This window comes from Haemorhous mexicanus, chromosome 18 (genome assembly GCF_027477595.1).
Source record: "Haemorhous mexicanus isolate bHaeMex1 chromosome 18, bHaeMex1.pri, whole genome shotgun sequence".
In the NCBI taxonomy this organism is placed as follows: Eukaryota; Metazoa; Chordata; class Aves; order Passeriformes; family Fringillidae; genus Haemorhous; species Haemorhous mexicanus.
The window spans coordinates 11,215,770-11,231,671 of record NC_082358.1 but is presented as its reverse complement, the minus strand read 5'-3'; the positions used below and the strand labels follow the sequence as shown (position 1 = coordinate 11,231,671).

At 45.4% G+C, this 15,902-nt stretch overlaps 1 protein-coding gene across 1 annotated transcript; it reads right to left on the bottom strand.

Annotated features, from left to right (window-relative positions):
• Positions 1–11,864: 11,864 nt before the first annotated feature.
• Positions 11,865–14,612, bottom strand: HRH3 (histamine receptor H3). The gene is made up of 3 exons (XM_059862492.1): positions 14,402–14,612; positions 13,918–14,084; positions 11,865–13,062 (listed from the first exon to the last, which is right to left on the bottom strand). The coding sequence occupies exons 1-3, from the start codon at positions 14,610–14,612 to the stop codon at positions 12,184–12,186; spliced, it is 1,257 nt and encodes a 418-aa protein (XP_059718475.1). The 3' UTR covers positions 11,865–12,183.
• Positions 14,613–15,902: the final 1,290 nt, after the last annotated feature.

The following is a 15,902-nucleotide window of genomic DNA, read 5'->3' as shown; positions in this document are numbered from 1 at the left end:
AATTGATTAATAAATTATGGCCAACCAAGTAGTTACCTCCTAAATTCACATTCTGAGTATTTCTAGTTGTGGTCAGGTGTGGGGAGTAATCTCTGCATTATAAGCAGTGATGTTGGTATAAATAGGATCAGGAAAAAATCAAAACTAATATTAAATCCTAAAGTCTCTCCTGTGTTTTGCTTCATCCCTGGGATTTACTGGGTTGAATTAAATAGAAGTTAATATTCAGTTCTGTTCTTCTGTTTGGATTTGTGCAGCATTTTTAGGCTTCACTGCTGTTCTTCCTGCTATTGCTACGTGCTTTTCAACCACTTTTAATAAAACCAGGGGAAGGTTGCCTGAACATCAAAGCTGGTGCATCTTCTTAGCAGATTATTTAATACCCACAGAGGCTTTTCACTCACTCTGGCTGTGTTTGAGAATGCCGGAGGCCGTTCCAAAAGCCTCAGTACTCTGAGGAGCTCCCAGCCTTCCTTCAGTGCTCAGGTGCCCCAGTTCCTGCGGGGAGAGCAGCGTTGTTTACTGCTGTGTGAAAAGCACTGCAGGTTTCCTGACACCTCCCGGCAACGTGCCATTGATCCTGCACTGGGCTCTTTGTTCTTAGCGTTTCAGCCACCTGCTCTGAGGTGACAGCACCGAGCTCCCAAAGCTGTGTTCCTAACAGGCTTCAAAGAGGCTTTGCAGCCTCAGGTACTCCCTCATCCGGCAGTGAAAAGTGCCAAATACCTCCAGCTTTGTGGTTGGAACAGCTCTTTGGAGAAGCTTGGACTTGCCGTAGTCTTTAAGTGCTTGGGTCACATTTCTGCAGTATGCTCCTTCACAGTTAGCACAAAGACTTCTTGGGTCTCATTCCAGTGGAGCACAGGACTGAGAAGGAACTTCTGGTTCTGCTGAAAATAAAGTATTTGCAAAGGAAATGCATTTTGCCTCTAAAAACAGTGAGGGAAAAAAAAATCATGAGTTTAATGGTGAATTGTTTCAGGGAACTGTTGTGTGCTATAGGATGTCTTTCCACTTTTTTTTTTTGGCAGGGGCTGGGGTGGGTGGGCTTGTTTTGATTTAGGTTTTGGTGGATTTCTTCTGCATGATTATCTTTCGCTTTCCTCTGCTGAATCCTTTGATAGTGACTTTGCTCCTTAAGTTGGCAAGAGGAGAGAGATATGGTAGATTTTATTTCTCATTCTGACAATAAGCCATGGGAATTCAGTGTGAATTGAAGTCCAATCAATTCTATTTCCTGGAGAAGCCTGAGCCATAATTTTGTTCAGCACTTTACAATTCTAGTACTCTTTTGCATTTTTTCAGTGCTAATTGTAGGGGTTTTATATTACACGATTACAACATTATTTCAGTGCTAATTGTAGGGGGTTTATATTTATTTTATTTTATTTATTTTCTCCTTTGTAAGTCCTTGGAAAATGTAAGTGGTATCAATTGCTTGGAAAATCAAATGCTAATGTAAAAGCAAGCATAAGAAAGGATGGCACTTTTAAACATGTGGATACTGAGGACTCATTGCAGTACATTAACTAAAGCATTGAATCTGTGTGTTTAAGCATGAGATGTTTTGCAATCTACTTTACTTACTGTTTCCTAAAGCACGTTTTTTATTTTTGCCTAATTTTTTTTTTTTTTTTGCATTAGGCAAAGATCTTCCATTACTGTCTGTGTCCTTATTAAGAGTCTTCATAGTAGATTTGTGGTAAGTGAATAAGTACTCTTGACTTGAACATGCTGAACAACTTGTTACCTGTTCATTAATTCAAGTTAAAGAATGACAGGAGTGGCTGTGAACCAGAGATGCTCGTGCACATGGAGTGGGATCTGGTCATAGTTTGGACAAGCTGCAGGACACGGATCCACCATCCAACTGCTTTTCTGTCCTGTCTTCCATGGGATCCTGTTAATGGGGCTCACTGTCCAACACCTGCACTGGCAGTGCACTGTTGTGGAATAGGCTTTGGTGTGAATTACAACTCCCCCCTGACACTGCTAAACTTCATCCCAAGGTCAATGTGTGTCTGGCCTTTGAAGAACAATTCTGTTTTCTGCCAGTCTTCCATGCTGCAGGTCCTAGTGCCATTCCCCAGCAACAAATTTTTCTGGTTTTTACAAAGGGATTAAATGTGCCTGCACTGTCGAAGTCTGGAAAGACTGCAGTTATTGCTTGGAGGGAAGTATTATTATTTGGAGGGGAGGTTACATTTGTATGCCAATAGTGATAAAAGATGATTTTGCAACTCTTGATAACGGAACAAAGCTCCCTTCAGGCTGCACTCTTGATTTTTCTCTAAGCAGTTCTGAAATTAATCATGTGGTGTGTGCCCATTTTTCTGAGTCATAAAACCTAGCTGGTAGAAGGACAAAGGCAGGAAGATTTTCATCAACCTTGTTTTAATGCTGAGATTATGTTTGTCCTTCGTTTCCCCACTGAGAGTAATTTTTCATCTCCTCTTTTCTGATTGAAATAGAATTGTCCAAGGAGGCTTTAATAGCATCTGTCATCCATAGGGTTTGGGTTTTTTTTTCTCTGCCCTTGTATATATAAAATACAGCCTTGACTCCTTGAACTGTGCATTCCTTACTCAGCTCTCTTCTTTGCAGGTTGCTATATTGCTCTGCCATCAAGGTGAGGACATGTATTTGTGTATCTTATAGACATTTCCTGACTGATGAGTGAGAACAAGAGCCCAACCATTCTACACATCCATATGATTATGGTTTAATAACTCACCGTGTCTGCATGTTCCATTTCAGTAAGGCTGTGGTTGGTTACTTTGATACAATCCATTTTATTCTGGTAACATTCAATTCATGTAATTGGAGTGAGTGGCATTAAGCAGTGGTGACCTGGCTCAGTTTGGTGGGCTTTTAACCTGACTGTAGCACTGCTGCAAATTCAGATGCTGTTATTTTATGTCATGATGTAAACAAGACACAAAACATCCTTGTGCTATCCACATATGCTGAAAATGTTTTATACAGACACAGCCACCTTTTAAAGTGCAGGTTTAGAAATGCACTCTAGATGCAGACTTATTAAGACTGATTGAAAAGCCGAAATGAACTGCTGAACAAATTATCTTTTGTTATTCAAATCCTATGTGGAGCCTTTTTGTCTTTGTAACTGGAGAAATCAATAGGCAATTAATGTGCTCGTAACAGTCAATATTTTAGAAAGCATCTGATGGGTTGGGATCAATTTTTGCATATGGAAAAGCTTTGTCATGGTTTAAAGATTTCTCATTTGAATCTTGGCATTTAGGTTCTTGGTGCCTAATTACCTTTGAGACTGGAACATCACTGTTTCCCAAAGACTTGTGAATCCCCACCCAGGGCTTCCTTTGTATACACACCAAGCAGCCACTGGCAGAAGTTACTATTCCCTCTCTAAATCCAGATTAATTTATCTTCCCCTAAAAGTGGAAAATGCTTATGACAAAAAATATTTGCATGAGGCAATAAAATTGCTAAAACACTGGTTGTCAAGAAGACATTTGTGATATTACAGATGATGTATCCCTATTTTGATTATCCTGTTCATGAAATCATACTGGTTTGTGGCTCTTCATTTCCTGCTGTTTTCCTCTCTTTTAAATCAGGAAGATGAGTTTGGCCAGCCAGAGTGCTTTGTCCAGACAGGACTCACATTTATCACGATGTTCTGGTTTGACATAGAAGTGAGTTTTTCGGGAAGTTGTAGTCAAACCAATCAGTGGTCAGATTTGAATATAGGCACGGTCTGTCCCTCGGCCATCGAGGCCGGCTCCTGCTCCACCGCCAGCCCCTGCACGTCCCGGGCACTGTAACGCTCCAGCCGGCGCCGCTGGATCTCCTCCTCAACAACGGGGCTGACCCCGAGCTCCTGGTGCAGCTCCTCCAGCAGCTTGGCCCTTTTATCTGCCAGCTCCTTCTCCCTCTGGAGCGCCCGGCTGCGCTCGATCCACGCGGCCGCCTCGTCCAGCGAGGGTTCCCCTTCCCCGGCGCCTTCGCCTTGCCCAGGTTCGGCTTCGCAGCTTCTCCTCCCGGGCCGCTCCTCGCCGATCTCCCCGCGCTGCCCAGCCCAGGGGATTTGAACACCTCGGCTCCTCCTCGGTGCCCGTCTCTTTCTTGGCCGAGCTGGTCTCCAGCGGCTTCAGTCCCAGCTGGGCCCGGAGCTCATTGGTTCCTTCCACGCTCAGGGAGGATTCCCCACCGCGGGTTCGGGAGGAGCGGGCTCCTCCTTCCTCTCCTCCTTCCTCTCCCTCTTCGCTCTCCGCTCGTTGTCGGAGCCCGCCCGGCCGAGGCCTCTCCTCCCGGCCTCCCTCGGCCCCTCCGGCCGGGCCGGCAGCAGCCGGAGCCTCCCGGAGCCCCCGCGCCGCTCCCGCTCCCGCCGCGGGCCCGGTGCTTGCGGTGCTTGCGGTGCCCGCGGGGCCGCCCCCGGCTGCGCCCGCCAAACACATTGGAAAAGTAACCTGGGAAAATGTCACCCTATTAAATCTGAGAGGAATAGTGGATTTGTCTTTACAAACAAGCTGTGGGTCTGCTGGTAGATAAAACTAGCACTGGGAGATAAAAGAAACGATGGGAAGGATTCCACTGATTGATGAATGGAAAAAGATACTTGCTTTTACAAATAAACTTTAGGTTTGCTGATAAACGAAATTAGACATTGAAAGATGAAAGAAACAATGGGGAAGAAAAACCCCTGAATTCAGTAAGAATTAAAAATGAAAAGGGAGGGTTATACATTAGAGGGAAATCTCTGGTATCAGGCATCCTGGGCAGTCTGTACCTCTCAAGTACCTCAGCCAATGGGGAAAGAGAGAAGGGAAATGCGGCCGGGAAATTAGGATAAAAAGGGAGGCTGTGTCCTCCAAAAATTCGAGAGATCCCAGGGGAATGCCCCATGGCCTCTCCCTTTATTCGAATAAAGCCAGAAAAGACTCCCCTGTCTCCTTTTTGGACATAAACCTCTGGTGTTTCTAGATTAATTTTCCTAACAAATCGATATTTTCTTATTACGCGGCTTTGCAAAACATTTCTTCTCTTCACTTACCCACCCCCACAGCAGACGTGTAGTGGAAGTTTAAAGCAGTGGTGCAAACGGGCAGTTGTTGGGATGCTGAGATTTATCTAAAAAAACCCAAATCTGATGACTTTAAATAACTCCAGAGCCAGGGGTTGCGGGTTTGAAGCTTGTCCCACTATGCTATGGGTTGGGTGCCACAAAGTGCTTGTGCCCCTTGTGTCTATAGGCTGAAAAAATGTATTTTATTTTGGCAAGCTAACACATCTCTGTTTCTAAATCAACCAATATTTTCCAGCTTCATTAACTAATTTATGGCCATTAGGAAAATGGTTTTGATGGATGAAAATTTCATGGGTTTGAATTTTTTTTCTTTTTTTCAATTACTGTGCCTTATATTTCTGAGTGAGTTTTTAATCTGATTTCAGTGGTAGAAACTGAATCATGGAAGGCTGAGGTCCAGTCTTAGCCAGGCTTGGAAAAGCCTATATCCCACTGAATTTTAAGCATTTTTAATTAAAATATCTGTCTGGATTTGGACCCCAGCAACTTTCAGAGTCACACAGAAATTCTGTGGCAAAACAGATGACCTGGAATTTGGGAAATAATCCTCCAGTATCTGCTTTAACCTCTTCATGGAACTGCAGTCCATGGCAGTGTTTAGGAGCTTTAGGAGAGCTCACTCACACAACTCCTGTTTATTTTTTAAAGCATTCAGAAATTCACAGTAGATAAAACTTAATCTGTAGATGGATAACAACAATTGCCATGTGAAACATGTACAATTTACTAACTGGTGCTACTAATTGATATAATTATCACTAATTAAATGTTCTAAAGATAGTGATTTTTGTAATTGTTATTCAATGGCTTGAAGTGGCTTCTGAAGCTGATCAACAGAACAGTTCTAGAATTGTATGTTAAGACTAAATTAAATTAGTGCTACAGAAGTTATTTTCCTAATGTATTTAGCCTGAAATAAACTGATATCACATTTAGCTAACCAGGGCACTTGATGAATGGGTGCACAGTAGAAGATTTGCTTTTAGTTAATACTCAAGTTGAAAAATAGCTATATTCCCTCTTTCATGGCAGGAAAGCCTAAGTGCTCATACATTAATCGAGAAAATAATTGCAGAGGGCCACAAATGTGCTTGAATAAAGAAAGAACTTGTTCAGATTTTCTCAGAAAATGCTCTGCCCATTCTGGTCTTTCTAGACCTGCTTTTTCAAAGGGAATTTGGTAGATTCTGTCAGCACACGGATACCTCTTCAGAGTCTATTGTAAAAGTGGCATTTAGGCTGACTAAAATTTATGTTCTGTGTTCTTTTATTGTGAAGGAGGCAATTCTGATTTGGTAACTTGTTATGCCACAGTTGGGAGTGATTAATATTGATTACAAATATTTCCTATTTACAAATGGTGACTGGAGAGTACTTTTCTGAAGTGGTGCACAGTGCTGGTTCTCAGTGAAGTAATTGTTGAGGTGAAAGCATGGCTATTAAGATGAGTCAATTGTAATGACTTTAAATTCCTGATTTCCCCAGCTTTTAGCCATTTGTTCAGTACTGCTGGAACATCTCTCAAGAAGTGAGTGAAGGAAAGTTGAATTTCTGGGTTTTTTCAAGGGAAATCAGTATAATCCCTGTGTTATCAAGGATTATCTCATTTCTGAGATTGTTACTTCATAGTAGAGGCCAGGAGCATGTGGGACTTGTGAGGGGGAATTTCTGAGGTGTTTCAGCTCTTATCTTTCTGAAATAAAGTTGAACTGTTCTTCAGGCTTCTGTCAGCAAGAGCTCTTCCCAGTGAGAGCTTCAGGAAGGATGTGTTGGGCATTTTGGTCCTCTGCTGAGGTTTCACATTGCCCTGGTGCTGTGTTCTTTCAATGACAGTTGTATTTGACTTCAGTCTTTTCCTCACTCTTGAATTAGCTGTGTGTCAGCATTCCTCTGCCTATACAGTTCCATAATGTTTTTGGTTAAAAATTTTAATGACAACAACAAAAGACCTTGTTCCTTTCATGAAAGCTCTTGGATAACAGCTTAATTCCCAGAGCACTGACCATAGGCTTCACAAAAGTATTACACATATTATTTTATCCCTGTATATTTTGAATACAAGCTGTATCAGAGATACTAAATGGTGTTTTAACCACAGTGGTCTATTCATTTGTGCTTCTTAGAATATAAAGTATAAATTATTTTCATAATGGAGGGTGATTGCTCTGCTTTGTCAAACTGTTTTCAATTCATGGACACTGCAGGGTGTACTTGCAGCCTTGTGTTCAAGGATTTATATGCAACCCCCATTATTGTTTGTTCTTCAATAAACAGCTTTTAAGGCTAAAGTTGTGTGTGAGCTGTGAGTTAACAGCTAAAAATTTTGCCAGAACTCTTGTTGCCCTCCAGTAGAGAGGTTGTTGTTTGTGAATGCTCAGAGAGATCTTGAATGAGATTATTAACTACTTTGCAATCAGTTTTCCTTCAGTGTTAATTGTGCTGCTAAATCCTGGGATATTGTGTTAAAAATAACTCCAAAGTCAGTGTCACACCACAGACACATTTTTGTGTTTAAAAGATGTTTAAGCTGTGGGACCAGTCTGCATAGAGAAAACTCCAGTTTTGCCATGAAGCTTTTACAACCCAACCAAAGGTCTTGCTTAGTGCCTCTAAATCATAAAAAAAAAAAAAAAAAAAAAAAAAAAAAAAAAAAAAAAAAAAAAAAAATCAGGTAATAGCATTTTAAAAATGGAAAAATAGTCTTGTTCTTCCCCCACAGAAGTGCACACATAGCTCTACCTATGATGTTTGGTACTTGGATTAAGTGTTAGCTTCCTTTTGCACCCAGACTGTGCAAGCACATTGCAAATGATGGAGTAAAAGTGTGAGGCTTGAAAATAAGTAATGCTTGGGCATCCTTAGCAATAAAAATGGTGCTGATTGAATGAGTCATTGGCTCTTCTGAGCTTGCAGCTGGAGGTGCAGGGACAGAGCTGGGGTTTTTTGCCTTTGAGGAGCTCACAAGTGTTCCTCTCTCAGGTGGTGGTGGGTTTGTTGAAGTAAATACCAACGAGAGTTTTAAATCTCAATAAATGGTGGTGCTGGATTATAGGTAAGACCTTTCACCCTGCAGAATTCCTAATTGCTTTTCTAAACCCCCATAATTCCTTAATCCTGCAAATGCAAGTATATTGACAGAAAATTGTTTTAAGGAGGAAAGGAGGAGACTTAAAGGTTGAGGGAACAGAGAAGTGCTGTGAGTTCCCTACTGTCCACAGGAACATCTGTGCAATCTTGCATGAAAGGCTGGCTTTGTGGTGTCAGAAACTGAGAGCTTTTCTCTTTAGTGGCACTCATCCAGGGCAGCTCACAGTTTTTATTCTTGTCTGCAATTCTCACTTCAGAAGGAAAGATAACACTCCTTACTGTGCCTCATCTATTTGCAGAACAAGCTCTTTAGAGTGCAGGAGGTCTCTTTTAGGACCAGGTCTGTACTGCAAAGTTGTGCTGGTGACACTGCTCCACAGATGGGGTTGTGGAAAATCAATCCTCCCTCACAGAAATCATGTTGTTAAAGTTCTTCTTGGCAAGGGTATTAACCCCTGGTCTTTCCATCCTAGTTCTGCTGTGAAAATGAGTGGTCATTTACAAACCATTAGCATTCTTTCAAATCAAAATATAATCATATCTTGCTACTTTCAAAGCCCTTCCCTCCCAGCAAATCTCATTAATTATCCCAGACAGGTGTTTTTCAACAAAAGCTCCTTGCATTCTCTCTTCTTCTCCAGCCTCCTACTTGAGCTAATGAAGCTTCAGTGATGTCTGTGGAACAATGGAGCAATTTCTGTAACTGCAGGTTGGAGAGGAAAAATAAGGGATGGTAATTGAGGAGGGGCTGGAGGAAAGGCTGTGGAGCAAAGTTCCTCTGCTGTGTAAAGAGATCTCTCATTACTGGTGATTAGGGAGGAAGCATTTAGAGAGACAGAAAGAAAGTAGCTGTGCTAAAATAAAAAATGTTTTTTGATAGTTTATTGATATGCAGATGCTGCTGTAGGAAAAGACCACAGAGCTCGTTAGGGCAGCCTTTATGTCCTCAAGTTAATGGAGTGGGATTTGTATCAGGAGAGGGGAACTGGCATCACGTCCACTCTGCTCCTGGGGGAAGTCTCTTATCCAAAAAGCTCCCTGGCATGACTTGCAGCTGCCTGAATGCTGTTTAGCAACACTCCCTGCATAAATTGGATGCTTTTCTGTGGAATTAGCCAGGTTTCTTTTCTCTGTGGAGATGTGCTGTGGAAATGAAGCCTGTGTGGTTCCCCAAAAATTTTAATCATATTCATAATTACAGCCACTCTTCCTTCATGGCTGTTGTAAACAGGTCCTCCCTGCTTAGCAAGACAATAGGAAAGAGGCAAATTTTTAGCCTGTAAAAATAAATGATACAGAGGTGTTTTGCTTGGCTGGATGACAAGCACCCCTGCCTTATCCAGTGGTTCTGCATTTTCACAATTCATATTGCATTATGCCTAGAAGCTTCCCAGTCACTGCCTCTTCCAAATGCATATAGACATTTATATTCGGAACACTGACAATCAGCAGAATTCAAATACTCTTTTAAGCATATTTGAATTAGTCATAGTCCTGAAACTTCAGAGCATCTCCCAACATTTTCAGTATGAAAACCAGGCTCAGGTGTGACCTCATGTCCAAGCATAAATAGTTATTTTTCCTTTTTATCTGGCAAAGCGAGAGCTCTTATTTCAGGAAGGAATATAAGTATCTTCCCTGCAAAATCCAACAATGAATAAAATTACTTTCAGCCAAGTGTAGATAATTCTGCCCACATGGAGGTCAGAGACCATGAAAACACTGTGCAAAAGGCTCACAAGGAAATATATTCTTTTCTTCCCTCTGGGAAAGGAAGGTGTCACACCAGGCACCTTTTTAAATCAGAATGAATGATCTAGTAGTTCCACCTCTCCTGTTGAACAACTGGAGAGTACTACAGCTGGAAACTGGTGCCTTGGGCACGTTATGGCTTTGTCATTTTTAAGTGAACCTGTGAGGTTTGTGAGTTATAGGAGGAGTTATTGCTGATGTAACCTCTCCAGATCCCAGCTGCATGTAGCATGCTCTGGAAAAGACCAGAAGCTGGAGAGAACTGAGTGATGTGCACTCACCACACCCTCAGGGGGCTCTCAGGAACCTGCTCACCAGAGGCAAGAGAAACTCAGCTGTTTCAGGAGCTGGCTTTTCTGTGTATATCTGCCTCCTCAGGTAAACCCATGGATGTTTTGCTAGCAGTTGGATTTTATCATTTCTGACAAAATCTTTTTCACCATAAAATATGCATCAAGCTTCTTATAAAAATACTTTATTGAAGTTTTCAGAAGGGAGCAGACACAGGGAAAGGTACGAGCAGGCTCAACATTTATCCTGTCAATTCACAGCACACAGACTTTGAGGGGTGATTTTTAACCCATAAATAACAGACTGACAGAACATGTCACAAGTCTGAAATATCACATACACAAGACAAGACATCATTTAAAACCTGACTTCAGGTGACAATACTGATCTACTTGACAAATATCACTGAGATACAGTCTGATGGCATTTTCTTTTTACTTTTAGCAGCAGCCAAAAGCAGTTTGCTTGCAGCAGCAAAATGTAATTGGCGATCACAACATCATAAGCTTTTGGGTACTGCTTTACAACATTTGGGTTTCTATTTGTAAATGTGGTTTTCAGACTTAGGATCTTGATCTCCCCTTTGCAATACTGTTAAATACGAGCATTTGCCATGGCAACTAATTACTTATTTGTGTTACTACATCTCTGAGCAGTGCCAGCAGTGGAATTAATCTGCTTTTTGGTCATACTGCCTCCGTGCCCAAAGAGGTTGCAGAACAAATGGGCAACTGTGATGAAGCATGAGATGGGAAGCAGAGCAAAATGATCAGGATTTTATGGTGGGACCAAGGCTAGAGCCCTGGTCTCTTGAATCTTGTGCTCTATCTGTGTAATTAGTTGACAGCTCTAAAAAAATTTTTTAAATCAAACAGTAAAAGAATTGATGCTTGTGTTGGCTGAATCAGCTCAAGCCAGGTCTCCAGTGAAGTGAGGTATTTTAAAAGAAAGAATGCAAGAGTTCTGAAACTTGAAAAATGTAAGAGGTCTGAAAGGAACATTTTAAAAAGGAACATAAAAAAACCAACACAGGATTAGCTTCTATCTGATCTTGTCATTCTCTAACACAGTGCCAGAAGAGTATCTTTAAGATCCTGCAGAAGAGATTTGAAGATGTCTTTGGGTTGTCAGGATGGAGTCTGTGGAGGAGCTGGCGCTGTGCTGGCACCTTTCAGGTGGGCACAGAACCCTTTTCTGGGGCCCCTCCAGGGCTGGTTCCTGCTGCATGGCTCTGGCCAGGAGGGAAGCACTCCCCCGGGAGCCCTGGGCAGCGAGTGGCAGGACCCAGAGGAAATCAGAGCAGTTTTGAAGCAGGGAGGGATCAAGCAATGCCAACAGCACGATGCTCAATGCCTCAGAGCCTGGCTGTAAACTCCTCAGGGCAGAGATCTGACCCTTCCTGGGGTGTGGAAGGGACATCTATTGCACCCCATGAAGCAGGGATCCAGATTATGGCTGCAGCTGCTGTAAGAAAAATGATAAATGAGATGTTTTCCTTCTGAGGTTTGTTCTTTTCTTTCTGTATCACCATCATCTATGTGTGATAGGTGTGAGGAAAAAACTCTCCCATTTATGAGGAAGATCAGGTCTGCCAACAGCTAAGCTGTAGTTTAGCACAGTAGTTTAAGCCAGATATTTATTTTTATTAGCTTTTTCTTTTCAGTTTTCAGTTTATCGGAGCAAAATGCTGGTGCTGCTCAGGCTGACTAGGTGGCAGCAGAGCTCTTTTGTGGCACCTGCAAGTGGCGGACACAGATTTCACTACCCGTGGTTAATGTCAATAAACCCCTTTATCCTTCTCTGCGGTGGGATTTTGTAGTTGATGAACTAAAACAAGTTAATAGTGGGCTCTCTTCTGCCTTCCTCACCTGCCCCACACCATTGCTCCTGGGTTCTTCCAGGGAAACAAGCTCCAGTCCCACACCAGTACAGCAGAATTCAACCAAAGCTTTTCTCATCCTCACACTGGGCTGGCTTCACCCTCAGTAGTTCTGAAGGGCATAGTGAGGCTGAACCTTCAGCTTCTTGGGGCAAAGGAGTTTAATAAAAGCCCTTCTGAAGCTGGAGTGGCAGAGAGGGTATAGGACAGGGTTGACAGCCGAGTTGATCCACAGCAGCCAAAAAGAAGTCTCATACCAGAACTCAGAGATGCACTGGCCGTGGCAGCCCGCGCGGATGATCATCAGGAGAGTGTACGGTGCCCAGCAAATCCCAAAAATGCCCACAATGATTGCCAGTGATTTGGCCACTTTCTTGTCTCTGGAGAGCCTGAAGTGTTGAGTTGTGCTCTGGGACACGATCTTCACCCGTTTCTCTGAGGACAGAGTGGAGGTTGAAGTTCTGCAGCTCTTTTTGTTGCAACACTTGGGTTTCCTGGAGCTCTCCGAGCTCGTTTCCAGCAGGTCTTTGGCATCCGGGCTGGAAGGGGAGGCTGCTGCTTGAGCTTTGCTCTTAGAGCGGTCGAGGGTTTCAGCTGACTCCTTCTGCTCCCACTTACAGCATTTCAAAGAAAGCTTTGCTTCTGGGCTCCTTTCCATCTCTTCAGTGAAGGACTGGTTGTGCACTTCGTGGAAAACATCCAGGCGCATTTTGGTGCGCTTCTGGATGTTCAGGTAAATGCTCAGGTTGAAAAACATCACGCTGATGAAAGGGGTGAAAAACTCCAGCGTGGAGGCTGTCATGAGGAAATACCAGTTGTAGAAGAACTCAGCATAGCATTCCCCAGTGGGGATGATGCTCTGGCCTGATATGTACTCCCAGCTGATAATGGCAGGTCCGTAGAGCAGGAATGCCAACACCCACACCATCACCATCTTCAGCACTGCTTGCCTGGTGTTGCCTTGCTGGGCTCTGTAGGCGACCTGCAAGAGGAAAGCCTTTTCTTACACACAGTCCCACACCCCAGCTGGCTGAGGCTCCTCACAAATGGACTATTAGCATTCCTGGTAAAGTTGCTAGGCAATACCCCAGCAGTCCAACAAATTGATATGCCATAGGCAACGGGAGCAATTGCTAGATAAATCACACTCTTACAGGGAAGATTTAGAACACTCATTTTACAGCTCCAAAATATGGTGTCTGCTAAGTGGAAATGTACTGATTTGGTTGGAGCCTGGCAGCTGTCTGCACCCACCACTTACCTGAGCTGTCCCCAGCTACTCCCTGTCAGTCCCAAGGAGAGGGACTTGACCAACTCCTGGGCTAAATCTGTGCTGTATTTGTAGTCAGGGAATGGGCAAACAGCAGTGGGTCAGATCTGCCTGGGAACTGCTCATTACCTCCTGCAAAAGGCCGAGCATTTTGATCTCCCACACTCTCAGAGACCTGTCCACATTCCCTGCCAAAGCTGGCAGTGCTATTTACTGCCGTGAAGCTGTGAGTCTGACTGCAATCCACTTGTTTGTCCTGGGGATAATAAGCTCTTGCAAGTTTGTTTAAAGTCTGCTTACCTGGCTGGCTTGCTTGTACACTACTATCCTGTCACCTGGGAAGGGAACACCTGCACAACGGGGACTGAGCCTTAAGTGATTTAATTATGCCAAGAATACTGATCTGAAACCATAGCTGAATTATGCATTTGTGGATGATTATTGCCTTCCAGGCTGAAAGATTCATAATTTCTGGAGGATTCAAAGAACTTTTAAGTATTGCAGACAATCTGGAGAATAAAGCAGGAGGAGAGTTATGTCCCTCTCAGCTGCCATGACAGGACTCACCGCTCTTGTCACCGAGAGGAATCTGTCGTAGCTAATTAGTACGATGTTGAAGACCGAAGAGGTGCACAGCAAGTAATCAACCACCAGCCAGAGTTTGCAGAGGCTTCTCCCGAAGATCCATCTCCCCGTCAGCACATAGGGCACGTAGAGGGGGATGCAGAAGGCACCTGCAAGCGGAGGGGTCCGTTCCCGGTGAGAGCCGGGCTCTGCCCCGGGGACCCGCGGGCGCCGGGGCGTCCTTCCCTCTGCGCGCCCGGCCGAAGGGAGCGGCCGGGGGACAGGGAGGGGACCGGGACTGCGGGAGGGTGTCGGGGGCAGGAGTGGAACCCGGGGGAGCAGCCGGGCAGGCGGAGCCCCGGGCGCGCTGCCCGCCCCGCCGCCGAGTTGCTGCCGGGCCGTGCCGGTGCCGGTGCCGGTGCCGGTGCCGGTGCCGGTGCCGGTGCCGGTGCCGGTGCCGGCGGGCGCCCCGCGGGCGGCACTTTACCTACGAGGAAATCCGAGATGGCCAGGTTGAGGAGGAAGAAGTTGTTCTGGGTGCGCAGGCTGGAGTCCGCCACGAAGGCCAGCATGACCAGCGCGTTGCCAGCCACGGTGACGGCGATGAGCAGGGCCATCAGCGCGCCCAGCGCTGCCGTGCCCGCGGCCGCGAAGCGCCCGGCGGCGGCGGAGCCGTTCAGCGCCCCGCCGCTCTCCATGCCCGCACCGCTCCCGCCGCGCCGCCGCCGCGGGGCTGCTGCCCCTCCCCGCCCCGCCCGCTCCCGCCTCCCGCTCCGGCCCCCAGCACCCTCGCGTACCCCCCGAGCAGCCCCGAAACCCCCAGAGCATCCCTAAATCCGCCCAAGCCTCTCTGCATCCCACGAGAGCAGCCCTGAGCATCTGCACATTCCCACGTACCTTCTCAGCCCGGGAGCATCTTCCTACTACCCAGAGCATCCCTTCATTCCTCCAGGGCATCCCTGAGAATCCACACATTCCCCTCTCAACCTGCTAGCATCCTTGAATTACCCCGGAGCACCCCTGATCCCCCCAAGAGCATCTTCTCCCATTTCCCTTCCCTTCTCAACCCTGGAGCATCCCTGCATTACCTCAAAGAATCCTTGCCACCCCCTAGAACATCTCTACATTCCTCTTTCCCCTCTCAACTCAGAAGCATTCTTGTATTCTCCCGGAGCATCCTTGCATGCTGCACAGGAACATTCCTGCGTCTCTCCAAAGCTCCACCATGAGTTTATTGCTCCTGCCGTGGGCTCTGTGCCTTAATGGACAGAAGTGAGGTCAGAACTTCATTTGCCTTTTAATCAGCCAGGAGGGCTCCCTGGGCAGGTGGAACACAGAGGGTGATGATCTTGCCTCTGCCCTTCATGGGCAGCAGGAGAAAGAGGTAAATCTGCCGGGGTGCAGACAATTCTTGGTCTGCAAACCAAGGAGTCCTTGGGGCCCCCAGCCCCAGCTCCAGGAAGGTGATTAACTCTTCCTTCTTCCACCACTTGTTCACCTTTCACAGCTAAAGAGAATAACTTCTGTCTGAGGACTTGTTTCAGCTGGTGATTCTGCAGGATGAAGTTACCTACCACTGTACAACCCCTGTGCACGGTGTCTGCTCCAGGTGGCAGGAGAGGAAACATTCCCCACAAGGAATTGTCACAGGGGCAGGATCAGTTCTGCTATCACCACTTCTGGAGAACAGCACAGGGATGTGCAGAGCAGCAGCTGCAAACACAGAGAAGGGTACAGGCTGGAGACCCTGACCAGGCACCCCTCTGTCTGGGGAATTCGAGAAACAGAGAGAACATAAGCAAAGCAAGAAAACTCTGCAAACCCAGAAACAAGCCTGTAGTTAAGGCCCGGGGGGTTTGCCACCTTCTGATTGCTCCAAAAGCTATTTTCACCTCAGGAACTACTACAGCCTCACCGAAATCCTCTTCAAACACGCAGCCACAGCCGCTGGCGGCGGATCCTGCTGGGAGAGAGCTCTGCAATCGCTG